The 24622-nt window shown below is 47.9% G+C and overlaps 1 protein-coding gene across 5 annotated transcripts in view; it reads right to left on the reverse strand.

Annotated features, from left to right (window-relative positions):
* Positions 1-24622, reverse strand: part of sh3pxd2aa (SH3 and PX domains 2Aa) — a 98911-nt gene that overhangs the window by 47400 nt on the left and 26889 nt on the right. For all 5 annotated transcript variants that reach the window (XM_085278127.1, XM_085278126.1, XM_085278125.1 and 2 more), the window contains exons 3-5: positions 19229-19304; positions 17313-17389; positions 15558-15649 (exon numbers count right to left, since the gene is read on the reverse strand). In XM_085278127.1, coding sequence (XP_085134253.1) covers positions 15558-15649; positions 17313-17389; positions 19229-19304 — 245 coding nt within the window. The remainder of the gene's footprint in view (positions 1-15557; positions 15650-17312; positions 17390-19228; positions 19305-24622) is intronic.

The raw sequence follows: 24622 nt of genomic DNA on the forward strand, positions 1-24622 counted from the left end.
ACATGGTTAGTGATCGGGCAGCTCGGGCCACAGCACGGCACACGGTCACCACATGTGTATCTGCAGAAGCTGGCGGCAGCACTCATGCACGGACGCACACATGCAATCTGCTGTAGCGCGCTAACGAACGCGTGTGTTCGAGGGCGAGAGAGCGCGAGACAGAGCGAAGGATGGAGAGAGAGGGAGGGACGACTTTGGCCAGCTGCCTGCACTCCCCGCAACAGACACAAATCAGTCATGTGACTCCAAAGCGGCACCACCATCCTCCTCCTCCTCATCCTCCTCCTCGTCCTCCCTGTCAGAGAAGGAGGAGACCTCTCCCCACTTTTCAAAGCAGGAGGATCAGTTGAAGATGCCTTGCTTAAAGGACTCTAATGGGATTATGCGACAAGCCTAAGCTATAAATCGGCAGTCACAGATTTGTATGCGAGGTTCGCCGAGCAGAGCGCGTCTGCTTCTGTCCTTAATCAATAGCGACTTTTGGACTGAGGCAGCGTGGTGATTGGGTGAAAACAGACAGATGAAGGCAGAATGAGCTATTTATAGAAACACAGGCCTGATCAAAACCTGTCCATCCACGCTTCCCATCACCCCTCCTTTCCTTCCTTCCTTCCTCCCAGGCTTCTTTTTCTTTTTTGTTAGAATTCCAACTTTTGCTGAGGACAAATAAAACCCTCATCTACTCTCAAATTCAGCCACGTCATCCCTGCTACAGTTCAGCTGGAAATCAAAGACAGGCAGTAGAACTACTGCATGGTGCTGCAGCAAAGAGACGAATCCCACTAAAACCTGCGCTGAAGTATCAGCTGACAGAAAACCACAAAGCTGACTTATACCTGCGCCTGGTCTAACCACGTTCAGGGTTATTAAAGTAAAAAGCATTTTAAGAAATAAATAAATGAAAAGTAGGACTGAACAAAGACAAACTTATGCACTGCATTCATTATTTCATAAACAAGTAACTCAGCAGTGCCTGCAGCAGACAGGAGCCAAAGCTTTGAGTGTTTTTGGAGCGTTGGTAAGTAAGTAGAATTTATTTATTAAGCGCTTTTCACAGACAGTCACAAAGTGCTTTACTTTGAGTTTCCTTGAAACTCTTCAAGGAATTTTAAGAAGTTTCATCAATTTGTGTTGCATGTTTAATCATGCAGCCCAGCGCTCCCCAACCTTTGTTGCTCCACCGACGGTTTAATGTCAGACAATATTTTCATGGACCGGCCTTTAAGGTGTCGCGGATAAATACAACAAAATAAAATGATACGACCGAGACAGAAACTGTGGTATTCTGTAAATATAATATAAACATGAAATCAATGTGTAACTGTGTAACTTTATTAGCAGCGTCCTCCTGAAATGCACCAACAACACTGAGAGTAACATCCTCCTCTCTGGCTCTCTGATCGCTATGGTAACGCATAAACATTTCTTTCAAAATAAGACACACAACTACAACACGGGAAAAGACCCGGGGAAACAGAGTTAACAATAAAAACCCTGAAAACCATAAATTGCACACCTGAGCATCAGCTCTGGCGGACCGGAACCAAACCACTCACGGCCCGGGCCATGAGTCGCTTGGTTCCGGGCCGTGAGTCGTTTGGTTCCGGGCCGTGAGTCGCTTGGTTCCGGGCCGTGAGCCGTTTGGTTCCGGGCCATGGTTGGTTTGGTTCCGGGCCGTGAGCCGTTTGGTTCCGGGCCATGGTTGGTTTGGTTCCGGGCCGTGAGTCGCTTGGTTCCGGTCCGTGAGCCGTTTGGTTCCGGGCCATGGTTGGTTTGGTTCCGGGCCGTGAGTCGTTTGGTTCCGGGCCGTGAGTCACTTGGTTCCGGGCCGTGAGCCGGTTTGGTTCCGGGCCGTGAGTCGCTTGGTTCCGGGCCGTGAGTCGTTTGGTTCCGGGCCATGGTTGGTTTGGTTCCGGGCCGTGAGCCGTTTGGTTCCGGGCCGTGAGCCGTTTGGTTCCGGGCCATGGTTGGTTTGGTTCCGGGCCGTGAGTCGTTTGGTTCCGGGCCGTGAGTCGTTTGGTTCCGGGCCATGGTTGGTTTGGTTCCGGGCCGTGAGTCGTTTGGTTCCGGGCCGTGAGTCGTTTGGTTCCGGGCCATGGTTGGTTTGGTTCCGGGCCGTGAGTCGTTTGGTTCCGGTCCGTGAGCCGTTTGGTTCCGGGCCATGGTTGGTTTGGTTCCGGGCCGTGAGTCGTTTGGTTCCGGGCCGTGAGTCGTTTGGTTCCGGGCCATGGTTGGTTTGGTTCCGGGCCGTGAGTCGTTTGGTTCCGGGCCGTGAGTCGTTTGGTTCCGGGCCATGGTTGGTTTGGTTCCGGGCCGTGAGTCACTTGGTTCCGGGCCGTGAGTCACTTGGTTCCGGGCCGTGAGCAGTTTGGTTCCGGGCTGTGGTTCGGGGCTTGGGGACGGCTGATTTAGGCACCTCGTGTGAGGCTCTTTAGTAAGCAGCTAATGTCCAGCAGATTTCTTCTGTCCATAAAAACTCTTCGGCACCTACAAACCAAGTCTCACCAAGTTTTGGCCAACTTGGCTCAAGAGCTGGTGTTTACCCCACTGGTGCCAAACCAGTGACTCAAAGCAGCGTTTTCACTCATCAGGTGAGACGACGTTTGCTTATGTTACAACACGTTGTGTTCACAGACACACAGCTCAACTGAACCTTGATTACAGCTCAAGAAGTCTTGAAGTCATAACCGTCACTGCACTGGACCATCTTCCAGTATTGACCAGTATACGGCGCTCAGCTGGTGCAGATTTTGGTCCCAGTATGTTGTGCATAAGTGCATGTGGGCACATGTGTGGTCTTTACATGTATGCACACACAAATGAACGACTCTCAGGTTCAGCTGCAGCTCTGAGATGTCCTTTACTTGGACAGGTGGCGTGGGCGGTCCCTGTGACACTTCATTAATGAGGGGCTTCATCTGGTCATGTAGCACGGCTGATTACACTGACGAGGGCAGAAGCAGCCCGGGGCAGGGGGGCCGGTGTGGCCGGCAGTGGAGGCGATGCCCGTCACTGCACGAGGTTAATGAGCACCTTCTCTCGGCTGCACTCGGGTCCCGGCTGGACACATCAGGCACAAACGCCTGGTTGAAGAAGCAGCTCCTGATTCGTCGTGTCACTGCGCTCTCTTCTCTCCATCCCTTCCTCCAGTCCCCTGTGATCTGATGAGCTGTATCTGCCTCTTTGTGACCGCCCGCAGCACATGAATAAAGCCTTTATCTCCACCAAGATCGCTGCGTGCTAGCAACCAGAATATGCTTCATTGTCACCAAAGTGGGACACAGAGTGAGCAAGGACTTGACCCCTCATCTCATCCCATCCATCTCGGGCTACACGGGACACACGACCTCTAAAACACGGGGAGCGGATATCGTTTCTGCCAGTGGCCAACCAGTTAGAGTGTCTGGATGGGTCTAAGTGGAAAGTATGCCTCGGAATGACCGAGCCTCAGTGCGGGCAGGATATCTGCCAAGATGTTTGCCCTTTTCACTCAGGATTTTCCGTCGTGGCTTTGAAAGATGCCGATATCCTCTGTTGGGGTGCGAGGGAATGTTTTACATTTCCAGGGAATGTTAAGTGCCGTGTTCATATTTCCATATGCACGGTGCTCTTCTTTTAGCCACCTAATCTGCAGCGGTTTAAAATAACCTTTATTTTTATTCCCAAGTCTTACATCATTCTCACACATGCCCTGCGGCCCTGCAGCCATGCAGCCATGCACTTCTCTGGACGTTACTCAACAGAGGTGCACGTGAGAACGTAAATGTCTGATGCAGGGTTGGACGTTAAATGTTTTTAAGCCAGGGTGAGGTTAACAGGTCTCCCTTTGTACTGAAAGGCCAAACTCACACAGGAACTGTGTGGCAAAATCCAAACGGCCCAGTATGTAAAAGGATCACCTTTCCATCAGCCACAAGCTTCATACACATGCTGGATGCCTGCTGGGTTAATTGAACAAGCTAACGGTAAACGATCTCCACCGAGTGGCAGCACAATAGCTGCAAGTGTGAGACCTGGAAATGGCTGGTTGTAACTTATGGAGGAGGTGAGGACAGGGCCAGTGAATGAGGGTTTTTCCTCGAGGAAAACAGCAGCAGAATGAAAAGTACTTTGCTTTAGCGAGCTCCCTGGGAGCCTGTTAAGCTATTCACGCTGTGCACAGTTCGAAAGGCAAATACAACCTTGAAACGCTCTAAACAACAAGTTCCAATCAGGAGAGAAGCTGCGACGTGAGCGAGTCCTGGTCCAGCTGTAGACGTTCGCACAGGCCTCTTAAACCATCAGATCCTAACAGAGTAACTGCTGACAGCATGTCTGTTCACAGCCGTCAAAATAAAGGTGAGCTGGTATCATGTGTGAGCTTTCAGACCTGCATGAAACAGCTCAACAGGCACATTACTCCAAATACAAACTGATTAGCACTACTGACACAGAGCAGTTAATTACAGCAGCAGAACATCAACTACTGTGAAGAGAGAGAGTCTGCAGCAGAATCAGAGAAAGAGTCTTTTTGGCTGAACAGCTAACATTTAACACTAAACCAGGACGTGCCAGCGGGAGTGCTGCTGGCTAGTTTTGCTTTATTTATCGAGGTATGGATCTGGAGGCATCTGTAAAGTGTTAGGCCACAAACGAGGGGAAGAGCACCAAGAGACGCTGGGAGAACAGAAACACAGGCTCCAGAGCTTAGCCAGTGACCAGAGTCCCGGGGCTGAAATCAAACACTTCCTGGAGCAGCCAGCTCTCTACTCACATCTACTGGAGGTGAGAAGAGGAGGAAGCAGGAGGTGAGAGGTCATGTGTACAAGCAGTGCTGGGAGAAAATGCTCATCTGGTCCCTGTGACAGAGTTCACAGAGGTTGTTGATGAGCTTTCAGAGATTCTGTAACAAACTATCTGTGATGACAGATCATTGAGCGCACAGATGTTCACGGCGATCAGTCATGCATCATTAAAAATGGATGTTGTTTTGATAGCAGCGGTGTTTTCGCGACAGTCAAAATAAATGACGGCGTTCAGTGTGAAAGGTAAGCAGAGAGAGAACAGAAACATCAGCACACTGCCCAGAAGTCACAGGACAGCGCGAGCACTTCAGGGAACTTCTTATCATTTCCAGAGCTTTGAGCGCTCAGCATCGACTGTCGAAACAAAACAGACGTGTAAAAAACGCCGCGAGCCGTGTGGCACGCGGTCAGCTGACTGAGAGGTTCAGTCCAGGGTGAAAGATTTGCTGAATATTCGATTTTTTCCGCTCGAATTCTCAACAACAGGCTGGTTTCAGGGCGTTAAAGAAAACCATCATGACTAAAGGAGCTAAACAAATACTACGTCTTTAGCACCGCGACCTCGTGTTATGAAAGGAATTACACGTACGAGCAGCTCCAGCGCAGTGAGGTCAGAGGTCACAGGTGCCTGGTATCTGCTTGTAAGTCTTGTCCTAAAGCTGCTGTTTGATTTTCAGCGGCTTCAGTTTACAAAAGAAACTTTTTAGTGGATGAGAAACGATGGATTTCCTAATTAGAGCGTATGAGTGGGGCTGGCAGATAGAGGGCTAATCGATGTGTTTACCACTATTAGCATAATGGATGCGACTTAATGATTCTCATTGGCCTCCTGCTAGGCTGCCCTGCACCACCAGTAAATAAACACTTCCCCAGATTATCGCCTCAGCCCCTCGCTGCTTCCCTCCCCGCCGAGGTCATCGCTAAGCCTCGTCAAATCCAGACCTCAGCTCCAACCTCCCGCCCGTGAGCCCGCCTACTCTAAGCCCCCCGAGGACCCCCTCATTACTCTCGGGGCCACAACAAGACTGAGGCTCACTCTGGGCATTAGCTGTCCAGATGGGTTTGGAGGAATCAATTAACCGCTTTGTACGCGGGAGCGCCGTCACACTTGGCGAGCACAGAAGAGATGCACGTAGTGGCATGGAGCAGGCAGCTGAAGGCTCAAGCACTCAGTTTGGTTCCTCCTGATCCTCTCCACCGCACGCGTCTCAGTGACTTATCGGGAAAACAGAAAAATCATTTACTCAAAAGTGTTTCCTTTATTATCCGTCGATGAATTTTCCATCATTTTTTCCAAGTTGACACCATCTCATGTTTGATTTTGTCCTGTAACGTTACCATGTAATAATATGGTAAAAGCAGCAGACAGGTGAGGACTGCACATGGAAGAAAAATGAACGAGTGAATGAAATATGAGACTCGAGGTCAGTGTTTCAGCCTGAGGTTCACATGTTGGATCTTAAAAACCCCTCAACACGCTCTGCAGAGCGATTCAGCGCTCAGCCTCAGCAGCAAGCTCAGAAATCATGACCTGGATCATGAGGGTCAGAGGTCAGGGGTCGTCACAGGAACATCGAGCTGCTCGGACACGGCCTCGTCGCCTTCACCTTTAACATTTCTGTGTCCATCTCCTGAGACGGCACACACCTGTGATGCTAAGGACACGCCCACTTTATCATCGACTTGTGTTTAACATTTTCTGTGCGCCATCATTTCTGCTCAGGCTGCTTTCATTATTTATTTTATGATTCTGATGAATCACGATTCATAAGCAACGCCTGAAGTTCACCAGCAGCACATTTTTACTTTTTGCTCACTTTCCCATATTTCAGTGACCACTGTGGGTTTGTGTGTCCACCCAGGGCTTCACAGAATTCAGTTATTGAATGAAGTTTAAATGGAAACCTGTACCAACAGCTCTTTGTGATTCAGGCTGGACTGCAGAATCATTTTAATCTGGAGATGAGCTCAGCCTGTGACTCCGGACGTTCCTCTGAGGGAACAGAGACCGACCTTTTAACCCCGCTGACCTCAATAAAAGAAGAATGTCATGAACATGGTGTGAACCAGCATGTTGGATGTGAGGCCGTCTCCTGTCGGTGATAGAGCCGACCTTCTGCGTTACACCAACATGTCATCGCCCACAACTATTCCCAACGAGCCCCATCACCAGGGGTAACGCTGCCGCTTAAGCAGCCCCCTGTTGGGAGCCCGAAAACTGACCAATCACACGAGTTCATGCCTTATCCAGCAATAATCTGATAATCTTGCAGCATCTCTTCCCCGCCAGACACAAGCCAAGGTCAAAGCCTATTGGTATTCACAGAGAGGGCTGCGAGGGGCACGATGATCGATGACAGCATCACCACGGCCTATAGGAGGGCGGCGGGCGATGCCTTCACCGTGGCTCAAATACAGCATGCGCATAATAACAGAGTGATTTGTCAACGTTATGGTCCGCAGAGGACGGATTCTCCATTTAAGCTGATAGTTATACGATTACCAACCGTGAGCCCCGACAGATAAAACAAATCGCTGCCCGCGGCCATGCAAATTGACTCGATAAAAATGCAAGATCTGCGAGAAAAACGCCAAGTAAGAGAAGAGGAAATAAAATATGTCTCAGAAAAAAGGGGAAAACAGACGGAGAGGAGGGCAGGAAGCTTTGGCCGGCCGAGAAATTCCACACGGTGGAAATATATCTCACACAGAGAGAGGCTCGGCTACGAGGCCAGACGCTTGATACGTTTATACATGAAGCCCGGGGAGGCGTGGGCTCCACCGGGTGGGTTTGTGATGCAGAGTACGCCACCGTGTGGCCAGTTTTTAGGGAGTAGTGAACGACTCTGAGATTACTGTCCTAAAGGCCGCTCACACATTTAAACACTAAACCAAAAGTGACGTCAGCCCTGCCGGCGCTCAAACCGCCACGATCTACAGCATCAGGGCTCCTCAGGTGGACTCTTCTGTTCTTCGTGACTCTGAGCTGAGCTGTAGTGCAAAAACTTTCCTGTCACATGAAGAAAAATCTGATTTTCTACCTCAGTAATCATCATTTAGCATCGTTAGCACACAGACTGGAAACCAGAGCAGAGGCGTCAGTCTGATGTTCGGAGGAGTTAAGCCGTTGCCTGTGTGTGAAAAACGTGTAGTTGTAAAAATGATGTGTTGGAGACATAAAAGCTCCAAAGACAAAGCCTTTGCTTTGATATCGGGCTTTTGCATCACAGGAGAGAAACATGTTTGCGGTTTTCCCTTTCAGGGCATTTCGACGCATCAAAAAGCAAACAAAAAAGAAGAGCGGCGATCCAACTAAAGCTCCATTAAAACTTCAAAAAGGAGCAGCTGATGATTGCAGGAGAGTGACATCAGCTCAGAGTGACCGCGCTGCAGTACGCTCCTCTGCAGGCAGGGGTCGACGTTGCTTAGACGCTCACACGCGGAGAGCGTGACGGCGGGCTTCGCTCGGGGTCTCCGCTCTTTTTGGAGCTTTGATTGATGGCGCTGGTTCCTGCGCCGCCCTGCCAGGCATGCGGCTCCTTTTCTAATCAGATCACAGGATTCCATCTTTCATAGCAGAAGCACAACGACTACAGTTAAGGCAATGAGCTTTTATGAAGGACCAATAAAGAATAAGACGTCACGAGCGGATCCATAACGTCCCTCCTTCCTCCTTTCTGACCTGCTCTCCTCCTCCCCCCGAGGGACATCCCCCTTTCCTTTCCTGCTCTCCTTCCTCATTTTCCAGGAAATGATAAAGTGCACACATTTCATCACCAGGGTAGCTTCAGCTGCCGCGGCCCGCTCTATTCATCACACTCTCGTGCAGTCAGGCCCTCCCAAAGCTATTACGGTAGGAAGCTCCCTCCCCCGGCTGACAGCGCCCAGCGAGTAAGTGTGCGAGTGCTCGTGAGTCAGACGCTGCATCTGGGTGAACGAGTGCATCCGTGAAGGGTGACGGCGGGAAAGAAACCGAGCCGAGAGCAGACGAGAGGCGCGCTGACGTAGCTGCAAACGTGCAGGAAATTCAGCCGTGGAGAAGAAAACCCTCTCTGATGATGCTGCGTGTCTTTTTGTGTGAGGTGCACGAGGTCACCGTTTCTGGCACGGATCAATAAATACGCACGCTCAGCTGACCGCTCCTCGCCACTCTGACACACTTTAACCCCCGTCAACCCTGATACTGAAGCAGCTTATCCATCACGGGTGAGTGAGCACATCGCCTGCCTGCTGCTCACAGCAGACGGGACACTGGGAGGACGAGAGGACGGAGACGCATGCTTCCTGGATGGCAGAAAGACTGCAGGACGAGGACACAGCTCTGCTTAAACATAAACATGGTTTCGGATCCATCCATTAATCTGCTTTCTGCTACCCACCCAGGACATGGGAGCAGAGATGTCCACACCTCGCTCTCCCCAGTCACCTCCTCCAGGTCTGAGATTCATGTCCTGGATCTGTCCTCTGGTCTCCTTCCAGTAAACTGACAGCTCCGCCTCTCTGGTTACTGCAACAGGCCAGCGTGGCATCCATCTCTGCCGTCACTTGAGAACAAGACCTGAACATACTACACCTCCATCACTCCACCCTGCACCCAGCTGAGATTCCTTCTCATCTGCGTCGCTTCAAACAGACCAGTGAACGACCTCGACGCAAGCTAACGAACCAACACGATCCACAAGACCGCCGACACTCTGGACCCTCGGCCACGTCTAGAGATATCGTCCAAACTTCTTCAAAGCCCCTCACAGGATGCTGTCACTCAGTATCTGAGCAGTTTTCATCATGATGCTCCAAACCTGTCGGCCCATATGTGATCGAAAACCTGACAAACTCGCTCAGATACACAGTGTCTACCAAACAGGTCCAGCAGCACAGAAGTCTAATAATCAGCTCCAAGCTCAGTCTGATCAAAAGTATTCTGATGATGAGCGAAACATCAGGTCCTTTCATCAGTGTTGGGGAACAGTTCCCCACAGCGGGGCCCGTGCACCCGTCAGCTTCCCTCCTCGTTCTTTTCTCTGCGGCTGGAAGCTGATGAGAAACTGTCGTCATTCACTTTCTTTCCAATTAGCACTCGGGTACCAAATTATGTCGACTCATCAAAACGCCGCCTCGTTACGCGGGGTGAGAGGAAAAGTGGGGAAGGAGATAAACACACGTGCGGGCGTTCAGAGTGTTCAGAGATTAGTGGCGCCTTCTGGCAGCGTGTCGAGCATTTTAAGAAGCACCAGGCAGCGAGGACGTCTGCACGCCAACCGTATTTCACAGCTTGGATAAAAGCAGAGAGCAGCATCTACAACCAAGAGAGAGCGCCGTTATACAGTTTCCTGTGACATCACAGAATTAGTCACCGCACTCACCTCCACAGCGAGGACATTTATAGCTACACTGACACATCTATATAACATGAAGTGCACTTATATTTGAATTTTATAGAAAATAAACTTTAGATCTCCAGTTCCATGGATGCTTCGCTTGTTTAGGTCAACATTTTCAGTAGTTATCCTATCACGCGCAAATTCTTGACAAAAGGCTAAAATAACTCTCGGCTGTAACGCTAACGCTCTCGTCAGCAGCCGGGGAAGCAGCGGTGCTGATGCTGCTCAGTGGAGAATCCTCCGCTTAATCCACATCAATATTTTAGGCCTATTAACAAACAGTTCAAGACCTCTCATATTTGGATTAAATAGGTCATGAAAAATGAAGCATCAAAGCTGGCTGGTCCAGTGATTTGAAACATTTAACATTTTTTGGCTACAATTTCTGAAATATTATAAAACTGCTCAAAAATTCTGCTTTAAAGAAATAAATGTGTGAAAGTGACAGGAAGTAGACGAGCAGACTAAAGTCTGGACAAACTCAAAGCCTTTTCGGTCCTGTTGTTGTTTTTGTGTGAGTGATCAGAGGAAAGCCGAACTGAGCAATAACACAACAAACAGATGATTCAGATTCCTCCGAGCAGCCATCGTTGACCTTCACCGCAGGTTTGCAGTGTCTGAAATCTGACCATCACCACAGGAGCCAATAGTTACCGTGGGCTTTCCTGCACTCTCTGCTGTAATGAGCTGGTTTTGCAAACTGCTCAGGTACTGCTGGAATCCATTTCATAGCGAGAAGCAACAGCCCATCTTTAACTTAAGACATGAAGGTCCCAAAAAACTCAACGACTTTAAACGTTTCTTCAAGTTCAGCTGCAAAAAGCATCAAACCCTTCATTACATCGTCTCAGCTGCTGCTAGGAAACCACTACTGTACACACCTGTAGGACCTGCTCAGGTATCACACCTGAACCTTCGACTCCTAAGAGCCCCAGTGTGAGAGTTTTAGTTGAGAGTGTTGGTGGTTTATTCCTGCTGCTTGTTATTTAATACTCGATAGTCTGCAGAGGTGCTACCATATAAAAATGGATGAGGCCACCTTGCTCCACCAGGCAGCCTCGCCTTCGATCAGCTGAGGATGTTTGGGTCCTGCTGGACTACAGATTGGCAGAAAAGTTGCCAACAGGTGCCCAGAAGTCCCAATTTTAAACGTATGTGTTTAAATTAGTTTGAAAACCTTTAAAATGTGACTTTATGTCCCAGAGTCTGTGACTCCTGTTGAACAGATCTGAAATAACCAGACGGTACTTTTGTGTCATGCAGTGAGTCACTGTATCCCTACACATTCGTATTTACAGGCAGGCAGGGGGCAGGTACAAAGAAATATCCACTAGTAAAGCGCTGCCCCCTGCTGGTGAGGTTTCCGTTTAATTCTGCAGATGCTTCCTTGGAAAACGGCTGGAAAAGCTCCGGGCGACGACAGAGTGAAGCAGGCAGTGAAAACAAAGAGTGTCCAAAGCTGATCTAAAAACCTGACTCGTGAAAGTGCACACACACACACACACACACACGCACACACACACACACACACGCACACACACACGCACACACACGCACACACACACGCACACACACGCACACACACGCACACACACGCACGCGCACGCGCACACGCGCACGCGCGCGCGCGCACACACACACGCACAGCAGGGTGTGTTCACACGGCTGCTCGGCCGCCTTTCTTCTTCTTCCACAGCACTCACTGTGGCACACAAACACACACATCCAATCATGGCTTGGAATCAATGGCCGCTCTGGTTGCCAAACACCCCCTCCCCCCATGGTTTATTTTCATTTAGCAGATGCATTATGGGTAGGGAATGAAAGGAGCCCATCCAATTTAGCCGAGACACAAGTCGAGTGGTCTGGATCACGACGTCTAACTAACCGAGCAGAGCTATTTGTTAAAGCAGACGGCGGGCGCTTCACCCTCCTGAGTATTTCCTCCTGTTATTAAGGCGGCGCGAGCGCCTGCAGGGACACCGAGCAGCCAGGAGAGGTTGGAGCTCCATTTGATCCAAATCTACCCGAAGTGCAGCGCTTCCTCACATCCTGCGAGCTCCGTCGTTCCACAGCCACATTCAAGAAATTTCATGCATAAACCTTAAATGAGCGTGTGTTTCCATTTAGATTCACTGATTTATAGCTGGTTTCAATCTGAGCGTGATCAATGAATATAAATGAGACTTTGCTTTTTTCACTGGAAAATGAGTTCAAATGTGGGTTTCGTTGCCCTGACGCTGGGCACATTGATTGTTTTTAAATATTAATGTATTGATTTGGCTTTCTTCTTATGAAATACCCAAATTAAATGGTTACTTATAAATAAATGGTAAATGGCCTGTATTTATATAGCGCTTTACTAGTCCCTAAGGACCCCAAAGCGCTTTACATATCCAGTCATCCACCCATCCACACACACATTCACACACTGGTGATGGCAGCTACATTGTAGCCACAGCCACCCTGGGGCGCACTGACAGAGGCGAGGCTGCCGGACACTGGCGCCACCGGGCCCTCTGACCACCACCAGTAGGCAACGGGTGAAGTGTCTTGCCCAAGGACACAACGACCGAGACTGTCCAAGCCGGGGCTCGAACCGGCAACCTTCCAATTACAAGGCAAACTCCCAACTCTTGAGCCACGATCGCCCCGAATTGGTAAAAGGCAGGGAGATTAGAAAGAGAGCCCTCTGTAAGGATGAACAGCTGGTTGTTACAATTAAATTCCCCTTTAACTTCATCTTGTGATGAAATAAAAGGGAAACTGTGCTGTGATGTTCTTCTCTGATGGGAAATGCATTTCCTTTTAATTTACAGCTGTGAAAGCAGGAAAGAAAAGTGCTTTTCAGATTTTTGTCCTAGCTACGCTTCCTGTAAACACAGAGCTGCCATAAAAATCACATTTTCATTTTAAAGTCCAACCGAATCTCCATGCAGAGCAACAAAGCAGGTGTTTCTTTCTTTTATCCTCAGCTCTAACAGCCATGTGGCTTTTTTAAAAGACATCACTGACCATGTTGGAGGAGGCTGGACTGCTATGCTATTAGCTAGCTCCAATAATAATAACAAATCCTGTTAATTAGTGTTCTGTAACATCCAATTCAAATCCTTGAATTTCACTCACCAATACTGAAGCACAGGTTTCTGTAAAGGTCTGTCACTATAGTAACCTCGCAGCAGCCATATTATTGGTCACATGGTGTTATTAAAATGCTCCAAAAGGCTCCAACAGCACAAACACGTGAACTGGTCCAGTTCAGGGACCCAGTTAGCTGAGGTGTAGCTTAGCAGAGAGCTAGCAGCTACACCTGTCACTCAGTGGGACTACAACAACTTTAAGTCTTAACAAAATACAGACAAGTTAGTCAAAATAATAAACATAATCATCTATATGGTTGCTATGAAGGGGGAAATCTATACATGGAGTCTATGAAGACTGACTCACTTTTAGAGCTGACCTCCAAGTGGCCACTGGAGGAACTGCAGCTGTTCACCCCTGCTGCTCGTCTGACTGTAGCTCTGCTCAGTGGCAGCAGTAGGTTTGAAATGCACGCTACGTAAGCAAAGGTTTGCAGCACGCCTGTGCTCCCCTTAACCATGGCGTTCCTCAGGGGTCAACCTTTGTACCCCCGTTCATTCTGTGTGCACAGACTTTGCCTGGTGCTCTTTGTTAGTCGGTGTTTCGCACATCCTTGAAAGTCCTTTAACAACTTTCATGCGCTGCTTCTTGTTTTGGCATCCGTTCAGTTTCAGACGAGCTAAATTAAGTATTCAAAGTAATTCTGCATACCGCTGTGTGTAACAGATGGAGGATAACAGGCTGCGTGTGATGAGGCCAGTGCTTGCACACATTATTGATGCTCCACATGTATGACTTCATCTCCCACATACTCTGGCAACAAGATTAATGGGATTTCTTAATGCACTGGGCATACAGGAGAGAGGAGGAGGAGCAGAAGTCAAATGAGAAAAACGGGAGAGATGAGAACGCAGGTGTGACAGAGTGTGGACGGCGAGGGGACCAAAGCTGAGCGAAGAACGACTGTGTCGGCGCCGTTGTTTGTAACCTTGAGCCGTCTCGTCAATTAAGCACACTTGAATTTACGAGGGTGAGTTAGACACAAAGAGTTAGAGGAGGAGGAGGAAAATGAGCGAGGAGAGACGCTCCGTTACTGGCAAACACAGGAAAGCAAGAGGTCAGTGAGCAAGGCGTGCAGAGAAGAGGAGCCTGGATGGAGCAGGAGCGGCACACAGGAGCACATTACCAGTGAATACTGTGATACTGACATTTGAGGTTTGGAGAGGAGAGTGTTCTCTAATTAACAACTACCCAAAGGGGCCATCTCCTGCTATGAAACCAGTCATTCTCCTCCTCCCACACTCACATCCATCAACTGCTCTCCCTACAACAGCCCTCCCTCCCTCTCCGCCTGGCCTGCTAGGAGGTTTTAACGAACTCAGTGAGAAAGAGCCGAACTGGGAATAGACTAGAAAGCGAGAACAGAGAGAGGCAATGAGCTGAGCCAGTGAGTGCTGGGAGTACTGGAACATCTGAGCTGAACATTATCAATCAACACACGAGATTTAGCATCATGTTTGCATGCAATGCAATTAGTGCCAGCAATTTACAGTGTCTGCATGCACGTGTGTGTGCGTGTGTGTGTACTGCATAGACTAATCCAGGCTGGAGGCAGAGCAAACAAGCTGCTTTTCCTGTGGCGGCATCTCGGCTGTAAACCTGTGCAATCTAATCAACATGCTACGCTCAACTTCCTGTGTGGATTTGTAGTTTATTTGACCAAGAAACAGTAAAAACTTCCTGTTTCACACGAGTGTTTCTACGACAAACTACACGCTAATTAGCATGACCATCTAAATGATTTTAGCTTCCTTTGCCATGAAGTGTGTACAGTTAGCTACATGCTAATGCAGCGGATGGTTATCAAAATGTTGCTAATTAAACGACACATTTTCACTTTGCCAACAAAGTTAGTTATTCAGCTGCTTTAATAACACATTTAGCTTAGTGACAAACAATGGAATTGTCATACAGTAAAGCTAGCAAACAGTAGCTGATGTTAGCTACGCTCAGCTAACAGTGGCGCCACACATGACACCAGCTGGTCATGTGATTAAACCCCTGAAACATGGAGCAGCTGTGGATTTAAATGCTTTTACATTCGACTCTTCACCTTTGAGAGGAAGAGCGACACTTCAAGTTTCTATAATGCTGATGTCATAGCCCTCCTTTAAAAGTGATGCCAATCTAAGCCACACCCACTTTCACCTGGAAGGGTGTGTCAAGCTGATTCAGCTACAGAAATTAGCCAGCGGATTAGCCTATACAGAACCTGTGTGTGCGGTGTTTGTCCACAGTGTGCTTCACTCACTCCACGGGGGGGTTGACGTCCTCAGCCTTCGTCTCGAAGAAGCGCAGCACCTCTTCGCTCTGAGAAATCTGAGGAGGGAGTCGCACCAGCGCCTGCAGAGAGAGTGACAGTGAGCGCCTCTCTGAAGATGCTCCACAGTTTCATCCTCAGACTCTACCTGAGCTTGAAAATAAGTTTATTATATTAAACCATGACCTGTATAGAAACGATTAATGAAGAATCATACAGGAGAGACTTCAAAGCAAACCCTGATTCCTCCTTTCTCAGCTCTAAACGGGACAATAAATTACAAAACGCACATTATGTTGTATTCAGCAAGACTTGAAAACAGTGCTCGAGCTAATAAACTCATCAGAATAATGAGTAGAGTTAGAATCATCGGCATTCAGAGCCAGCGCCCCCTGCTGGTCAGTAGAGACACTGCAGGTCTAAGGCACCAGCTCTCAGACATACAGCAGATTGTTGGACTTCAATCTCTATAAAGCGGAAATATAGCAGAGTTATGTGCAGCTTGTATTTCTCCCACTGAGTGCTATAAATAAAAATAACATCAGTTTAAATTTAGATCTCTGTTTCTGGAGCAACTGTTTTATATTTACTCAATATAAGCTGAATGATGCAGACTACTGCATGTGTGTGCTTGGCTACACATCTGCAGAACACAAACACACAATCAATCACTGTTCATACACAGAAGCAGCCCGCAGTCAGAGACAGGATCACATGTCAGTCTAAATATCTATATTTAATGATGGGACTGGCTCCAGCTGCAGGAGTGACTCTCGTACAGCTCGGCGTGCTGGACCGTGAAATATACACAACATATGTACGGCGTAGGCTTTTTATTTAAATTGCCACAGTCTGAGCTGCCTTCATGTTTCATTCATCCGATCCTATATTATCCACAGTAGAGGCCACGTGCACCCGCAGCCGGCCGGGTTTCCACCCTGCAGGCTCCGGGGAGCCCATCCTTGGAGAATAATTTCTCTTCCTCTGTGTTTGCCTCATAAACAGGATGCAGGAAGTAAACAGTTCGGCGTGCTGGCTGAAAAACACCAGCTCGCTGTAGCAACTGTAAACACTGGAGCGCTTTAGGTTATTTGGATAATGAAAAGGCTTTTGTGTGAACCTTCGCCTGTGCTGAGCTGAGGACCAGCTTCACTTCACATGTGTGGAACTGCTTCTTAAACTAGTCCCAATTACTGAGCTAATGCTGTGGGTAACCCTGCCTGACACAGGCGAGGAATACTGCTGCATAATTATGCGTGAGACAAACATCAGAGCCTGAATCTCCCTTCTGCTCGTGCAGCTTTGAGCCAAGAGGAAGGAAGGAAGGAAGAGGGGGAGGGCACGATGGAGGATTAAAAAAACTAATAAGAGTGGGAACAGGAAGTGATAAGGAAAGTCACTCTGGAGCTGCAGGACTACAAACGCTCGTCGCTTTTATGTTGATTTTGTTGCTGGAAACAAAACCAGCAAACAAGGGGAGGAGGTCGTTAGCGAGATGGACTTTAAAATAATTGAGGTCAGTTTAACCCTGGAGAACCCACGGGGTCAAATTTAACCCCGTGGGTTGCCTAGAAAACCAATGGGGTCGGCTCTGACCCAGTGGGTTCTCCAGGGTTAAGGTGTGCAAGTTTTATGCACCCCCCCCCCCGAACAGCGTGTGAAAGACAGCACGGATCGTGACCCTTGACCCCTGACAGGCTCGGGGATGCCCCCCCACAGACAGACGAGAAGCTGAGGGACGTTTACCCTGCAGTAGTCATCGATGAAACGCAGCCGCTTCATGGCCACGTCTCGCACATGACTCCTCCGGAACAGGATTTTGCCTGGAAGGGGAGGAAAGGGGACAAAAAATAATAAGGATGGAGGTGACGGCCAACAGACGAAAGGAGAGTAAATACTGGAGACATGCACAGCATCCCTAAAAATACACATTTAGCTGATTCTGCAGAGCAGCCAAAGCTTCCTGTAATACTCAGACCTGTCAGGAGATGTCAGTAATGAATGACATCTCAGGCCCACACTCCAGCTGTGTCACCCCCCCACCCCGGCAGGCCCGGGGTCGTGCACTCTGTTGTGTGAGGAACCCTGGAATTACTGTTTAAAGGGGAATCCTCCAGCACAGACTTTAGTCCCATTTTCCCCGTGAGTTACAAAAACAGTGCAACGTTGGAGCTGGAGCAGCACTAATGTGATGTTACAGCAACAACAGCAACGAGGCTTCAGTCAACACTGTGACGCACACACACACACACACACACACACACACACACACACACACACACACACACACACACACACACACACACACACACACAGTAAAGAGAAGCAGACATTTTCAAATGCTAAATGCTGCATGAAGACATGCAGTGATACCAGAATATAAATGCAAAGATCATACAGTAACTTTCACTCAGTCGCACTTTTGTAAAGGATCCTTTTCAGTTGATCCCAGACAAATGAGCCAGAGGCCACAACAACATGACTGTTTCACTGCAGCCTGAAAAGTTTGACCTTAAACACCATCTAACTGCACATATTCTCTCTACAGAACCTGAAGCCTCCATGTTACCGTCTCTGGTCCTGTGCAGGTGTTTGAGCTTGAGCTGCCTCTGAGCCAACGAGGAGCTCAGCACACATTAAACAGCCGCTCACTGACCAATCGGCTCAGGGAAACAGCGTGATCATTAGAGAAGATCTCAGAGCTCAGTGTGGCGACAGGAGAATGGTTTGAAGCTAAGTGGACCTTATATGTTGAACGTATCCACAGTCCCTGCTGTGGGGCCGTGAGCCTCCTCTTGAATATAAACTAATTTAAACCCACTCACCGTGTGGGCTCCCAAACACTCTTGTTTTTACATTTATTTAATAATCTAATCTTTTTTGGCGCTTTTTGGCTTCCATACACAAAACAGTAGAAAAACTGCACGCCTGGTGATTTTTTTTTTTTTTATTGCTGAGCTCTGAAACTTAAACGTTGTCCTGCAACTTCAGACTGAAAGAGTCCATTAAGAGTCCGAGCTGAGCGTGCATCCGCAGACAGTCGGTTATGTTTGCATGTGGCGCCACTGGCTTTCTAGCAAAGTGGGAGGTTTGTGTTTGGTGGGTTTCTAGATTGGTTTTGTTTGTGAGTGTGAGGATGAGGAGGGTTGGGGGGGGGCTATAAAGCTGATGCTGGGACCACGTGTTGGCCGCGGAGCTTAAACAGAGCGGTTACCAAAATAAACTGCTGTGAACACACAGAAGCCTTTTACTGCCTGAGCACACACAGAGCTGGAGAATCTACATGGAGGACACACACAGGCGGACACACACAGGCAGCATCGTGCCCACCGCTGCAGGTCACCATCAACCTGAATGTGACGGGTGTGTGTGTGTGTGCGTGTTGTCGATCTCTCACACACAGACACGCGAGCACAGCATAATCCAGTGATCACATTCATGCACGATCATAATGTGACTCAGACACTCTCCACATCCAAAAATGAACATCACACAGACGCACAGGCACGAAAACACAGCTGAGATTTGAAAGTCACAGATAATGCCTCATCAGCAGTAACACACACACACACAGACACACACAGACGCCCTGCGAGTGCCAGTCATACATTATTAATATGGGAGCCTGTTCAGATAACGAGAGCTCAGGAGCAGGCTATCACCTGGGAGAAATGGGATGATCCTCTTCTTCGGGTCTTTTTGCCCTCCCTCAATTGGGAACTTGTCGAGTATCTGCATCTGTGGAAACACGAGGAGAGGAAACGGCTTTAGTTTTATGTTCGGCTCAGCTTCACGTTTTAGGAATCATCTGCGTCTCTCCTGGGCGCGAGATAAGAAAGATCGATATCAATCTCGTGTGTCATGTCGAGTATAAACCTGAAGCCGGGAGGCAATTAGCTTAGCATAAACACAGCTAGCCAAGCTCTTTAGCTCAAATATATTCCTGAGAGCAGCTTCAGAGATCATTTTCACCGACACTGAGAAAAACCAAAGATAAACGACCCTGCATGAAATCATTCCAGGATGGCATTCCTTAAAAGCAAAACGTCTTAGACGTCAGCTTGTGTGCACGTTACTTTTTTGGCTCTAGTTATAGAGACATAAACTGTTTCCTTATTTGTGAGCAACATTCAAAAATGTTTGACTGTCATTAATTATTTATATAGAAAAATGGGTTAGGCTCAGCCTCAGGCCTCTGCAGCAGTAAATCTTTAGCCGTGTGTTCATACAAGTAGAAATGCACATGATCTGCTGTGCATGTGTGGATGTAAAGACAAAACACCATGCAGGAGGAACACTGGGGGATAAAGAGTAACGCAAAACTGAACTTAAAGATTTAGATCAGTTATCCAAGACAATGACACACGATCAGAAAGAAAGTGGAGAGGCAGCTGATTTATTGTCACAAAGTTAATATTTATTAATCAAAGAAATCAACGAGGTGCTCACTCCTGTGTGCACACTCAGTCTCTCAAACACCATACAGTTGGGAAATGATGCAATGCTGTCACAGCAGCCACAAAAAGGTAAACGCTATAAACCAACCCTGGACATGAATTCAATTCACTTTTATTTATAATAAATGTATTTATTTGTATTCCAACAGCAGTTGCTTCAAGGTGCTTTTTGTTGTAAGGTGAAGACCCTCCAATCATATTACAGCAACATACAAGCAAGCAGTTGGCAACAGTGGTGAGAAAAAACTCCTTTTTAAAAGGAAGATATGAAGGTGAGCTAAAGTGCAGATGTAGGTTAAGACCTGACGCTGCCAAGTTTCTGTTTTGTTTCTATGCTATGCTAACCTAAGCTAACATAAACACCCACAGCACAGGGTGGAGCCTATCCCAGCTACCACAGGGCTGGTAACCAATCAGGTTTAAGAAAAGAAAAAGACCAGCAGCAGTTAGCTTAGCATCACCACAGTAGTGTCTGTTCAACACATTAAGCATCTCTTTGTATCTGGTTAGCTGCTGGAACATGTTAGCAGCAAACTTATTGCTGATACCAAACTTCCTCCTCTGAGTCTCCCAAACAAAAAGAATGAAGGTAACTCTTAAATATGAAGTAAGAGAGTCTCAGTCAAAACAGTAACTACCTTTTAATCTACTAAAAACGCTTCTTTACCATCACAAAACGGTTTTTCTGCTCAGGGGTGATTGTGCATCATATCGAGCGTCACACCTCAGTCCCAAAGCTGCACGCTGGTATCAATAAAAAAAACAAGTCCAGTGAGCCGGGGGTTCACGGGGGTCAAACCAGCATGAACGACATGAAGACGGCGAGAGAAGTGCTGACACCAGAGCAGGAGGTGCAGAGAGAGGGAGCGTGCAGAGCGAAGCATTAAGACAAAGAAAAAACAAAAACAGGAGAAAGCCAAGAGAAAGAGGAGAACACAGCAGATTCCTGCTCTTTTCCACTCTTCAAATAGATCAATCAAGATTAGAGAGAAAGCAAAAACAGCAGAGGGCAGATGCAGAGGGTGAGGAGGCTGCACAGCACTGCAGCAAACATCCTACAGAATCAGAGACGGAAGGAGCATGTGTGCACGTGTGTGTGTGCATGTGTGTGTGTGCACGGAGCATGTGTGCACATGTGTGTGTGCATGTGTGTGTGCACGGAGCATGTGTGCACGTGTGTGTGCACGGAGCATGTGTGCACATGTGTGTGTGCATGTGTGTGTGTGCACGGAGCATGTGTGCACGTGTGTGTAGGGGGCTGAAGTCCATAAAGACGTATAACAGGCGATGGGAGCTGTCGGCCGTGTCTGTGTGTGATGGCTGAAAGCTGTAAGAGACCTCGGGGAACCGAGCGAGCAAACAGCCGGGTGGGTCTGGATGCAAGAAGATACCCAGAAAACACTCGCACTAATCCCCAGCGCCCACTCCGGAAACATCCGTCGCCTGATCCCATTTCCCCCGTCCATCTGTCAGTCTGCCTCCACCTTTTCATTGAATTCCTGTCTTATTTTTCCCACTCATCCAATGACCATACCCAACTCTTTTCCTGTAACGCTGCCACGGCACTAAACGGTTTGGATCCTGCTCACAGGATCTGTGTCCGTGACACACGGATGGATGATGGACGGCCCCCAAACATTTCACCGATGCTGAACTCGCAGGTTTGAAGTGTGACTGTGCCACCGTTTCCACTTTCTTAATGAAGGCAAAGTTGTAAGGTGCTCACCTGCGTGCAGGTGCGACACACTGAGAGGACAGACGTAACCGTAAGGCTCGTCATGTCAGCTTTCCTTCTCAGTTCAACAAACTAATTACACCCCCACCCTCCTTTTCAAACTCTGCCGGTGCAGCCTGAACTGATCCACTCGGATCAAGGTCAGCTCATTACTCGAGACACTCTCCGGCTGGTCGAAGCTTGTCCTGAAATACACGTTTTCCTGTCGCCGCTGACAGATTCCTGGCAGGAGAGAGCGTGCTCACGACCTGCCGGGAGTTACAGGATCACCGAGGGAGAGAGAATGGTGAGAACAGGTGGGACGGCGGGGATCAGGTGACACAGCCACGGGCGCAACTGCTCTTTTACATGGATGCATGCACACAGGCTGCACGTGCACGGCCTGCGAGCGTGCACGTTTGCAGCACGATAGCAGACGATCAGGAGTCCAGGTGGTAAAATTCCACTCTGAGGATGCCAAAAGAGAAAGGAAAGAAAGAAACACATCCACGCCAAACCATCGCTCCACTTCTCAGACTCCACTGTCTCCTTGGTAACCAGCAGAGAGAGAGTGTGAAGAAGAGTTGTGAAGAGATGTGATTGGATGATGCGGTGCAGCTCTGGACCACTGGTGTAAATGTTGGGAGTCAGGTAAAAAAAAAAAAAAGATTCTTCTTCGTCTCCCCTCAGAGTGAATCCAGGATGCGATGATGTAATGCTTACTGTCCGGCTCGCGCTGACGCTCGTCTTATTTCCACATTACCACATGAGCTAAAAGCATAAACGTGATCAGAGTGTAGGTACTGAGAGGAAGGTGGTCTGTAGTCCTGAGACGGCCTCGGGACTACGATTCAGCAGCTCTGGGTTTAGAGTCCAAAACAAAACCTTGAAAATGAAGCAGCACAAAAATAGCAGCCGAGCTCCTTCAGCGACGACATGATGACAACAACAACAACAACAACAACAACAATCTTTATTTATAGAGCACATTTAAAAGCCTTGGGCATACCAAAGTGCTTTACATAAAACAATAAAAAATAAAACAGTTCACACATTAACATCAAATACATAAAGGTAACGAATTATGTTCACAGATAAAGCCACCAATAAGAGTAAACTGCAGCACATAGGTTATAGCAAGGTAAGACTGTACCACCATGATAAAAGACACCAATAATGGAAAGAAAGCAGAGAATTTAATACAATAGGTCAATAGGTCACTGCAAGCAAGCCAGCATTTAACTGGTAGAAAAGGCAAGTTTAAAAAGATATGTTTTTAGCCGTGATTTAAAAGAATGAATAGAATCAGACGCTCAGATGCCAATCGGGAGATTGTTCCACAGCTCCGGTGCAACTAGAGCAAACGATCGATCACCTCTAGATTTCAGTCGAGATCTGGGCTGAACCAGCAGCAACTGTGAGGATGACCTTAAAGCCCTAGCAGGAGCATATGGGTTTAAAAGTTCCTTAAGATAGCTGGTGCAGTGTTATTGGTAATTTTAAAAGTAAACAACAAAATTTTAAATTGAATACGATATTTGACAGGCAACCAGTGCAGATCAGCGAGGACAGGAGTAATGTGGGCAAACTTCTTGGTTTTAGTTAGAATGCGTGCTGCAGCATTCTGAACTGTCTGTAATCTCTGTAAAAGGGAAGAGTGGAGACCACAATAAAGTGAATTACAGTAATCAAGCCTTGACGTTACAAAGGCGTGGATGAGCTTTTCTAGGTCTTTATACGGGATATAGCGCCTGGCCTTAGAAATAAGGCGAAGCTGGTAAAAACTGGATCTGACAACAGCAGACACTTGTTTATCAAGTGTAAATGACATGAGTGGGGTCAGCCCCACTTTATACAGAAAGCCTTTATCAATGACTCTGCTTGTGTTTCCCATCATGACTTTAACGTCAGGCGTTCTAAAAGACATTTCATACATCTATGTGAAAAGACAGACTCCTGCCTTCCAAACCCAACAATGCTGAACGGCTTTACCAATGTTTGTGTGTGTGAGGGTGTGGCTACTTCTCATACCACGACGAGCATGTAGGCCATGGAGGAAGACTCTGTACTGACACAGGAAAACACTGGACAAAGCACATCGGCTGGAGCAGGGGTGGGGACCTCCAGGCCTCGAGGGCCGGTGTCCTGCAGGTTTAGATGCGTCCTTGATCCAACACAGCTGATTTAAACGGCTAAATGACCTCCTCAGCATGTCTTGAAGTTCTCCAGAGGTCTGGTAATGAACTAATCATGTGAGTCAGGTGTGTTGACCCAGGGTGAGATCTAAAACCTAATCACTGATGGTCACAGCCACAATATTAGACATGTTTAACTAACACACGTGAACGCTGACGGCTCATGCTGTGCGTGAGTGAAAGTAAACCGTCCACCATTAATGACACCGGACTACACCTGTGGGTAAGTGAAATATCCACTGAGTTATTTTGCCTCTTTTTAGGATGACGGCAAACAGAACGCATATAGAAAACTAACATTTATCATCAACAGTCTCTAATAATCAGGAGAGTCTGTGTGCGCTGATTGCACGAGAATTTCCACCAATCAGGGACCCACAGGGCTGACACGTGCAATGGCTGAATTCATAAAAACATGAAGGCAGTTTGAATTTTGTAGAGCCGCAAACATCGCTGTCCATCTTTGATTTCCACACAGTCACTGAGGAAGTGTAGCTTATTAAACTTTGCCTATAAAAGGAGAATTCAGTCCTCTTCCCCCAATTCTGTTCTACAGCTAACAAACAGAGTCAGAAAATCGAGATATTTAGAAACATATTTGGATGCACTTCAGCCTCTGTGGCTGGCATAGAGACGCAGGACTGGACTCTTCTCGAAAATGAACTGGGCAGTGATGAAAAGGCTCCAGTA

This window comes from Mchenga conophoros, linkage group LG6 (genome assembly GCF_057382185.1).
Source record: "Mchenga conophoros isolate Kocher_MC1m ecotype Shallow Benthic linkage group LG6, M_conophoros_male_GT1.1, whole genome shotgun sequence".
Lineage (NCBI taxonomy): Eukaryota > Metazoa > Chordata > Actinopteri > Cichliformes > Cichlidae > Mchenga > Mchenga conophoros.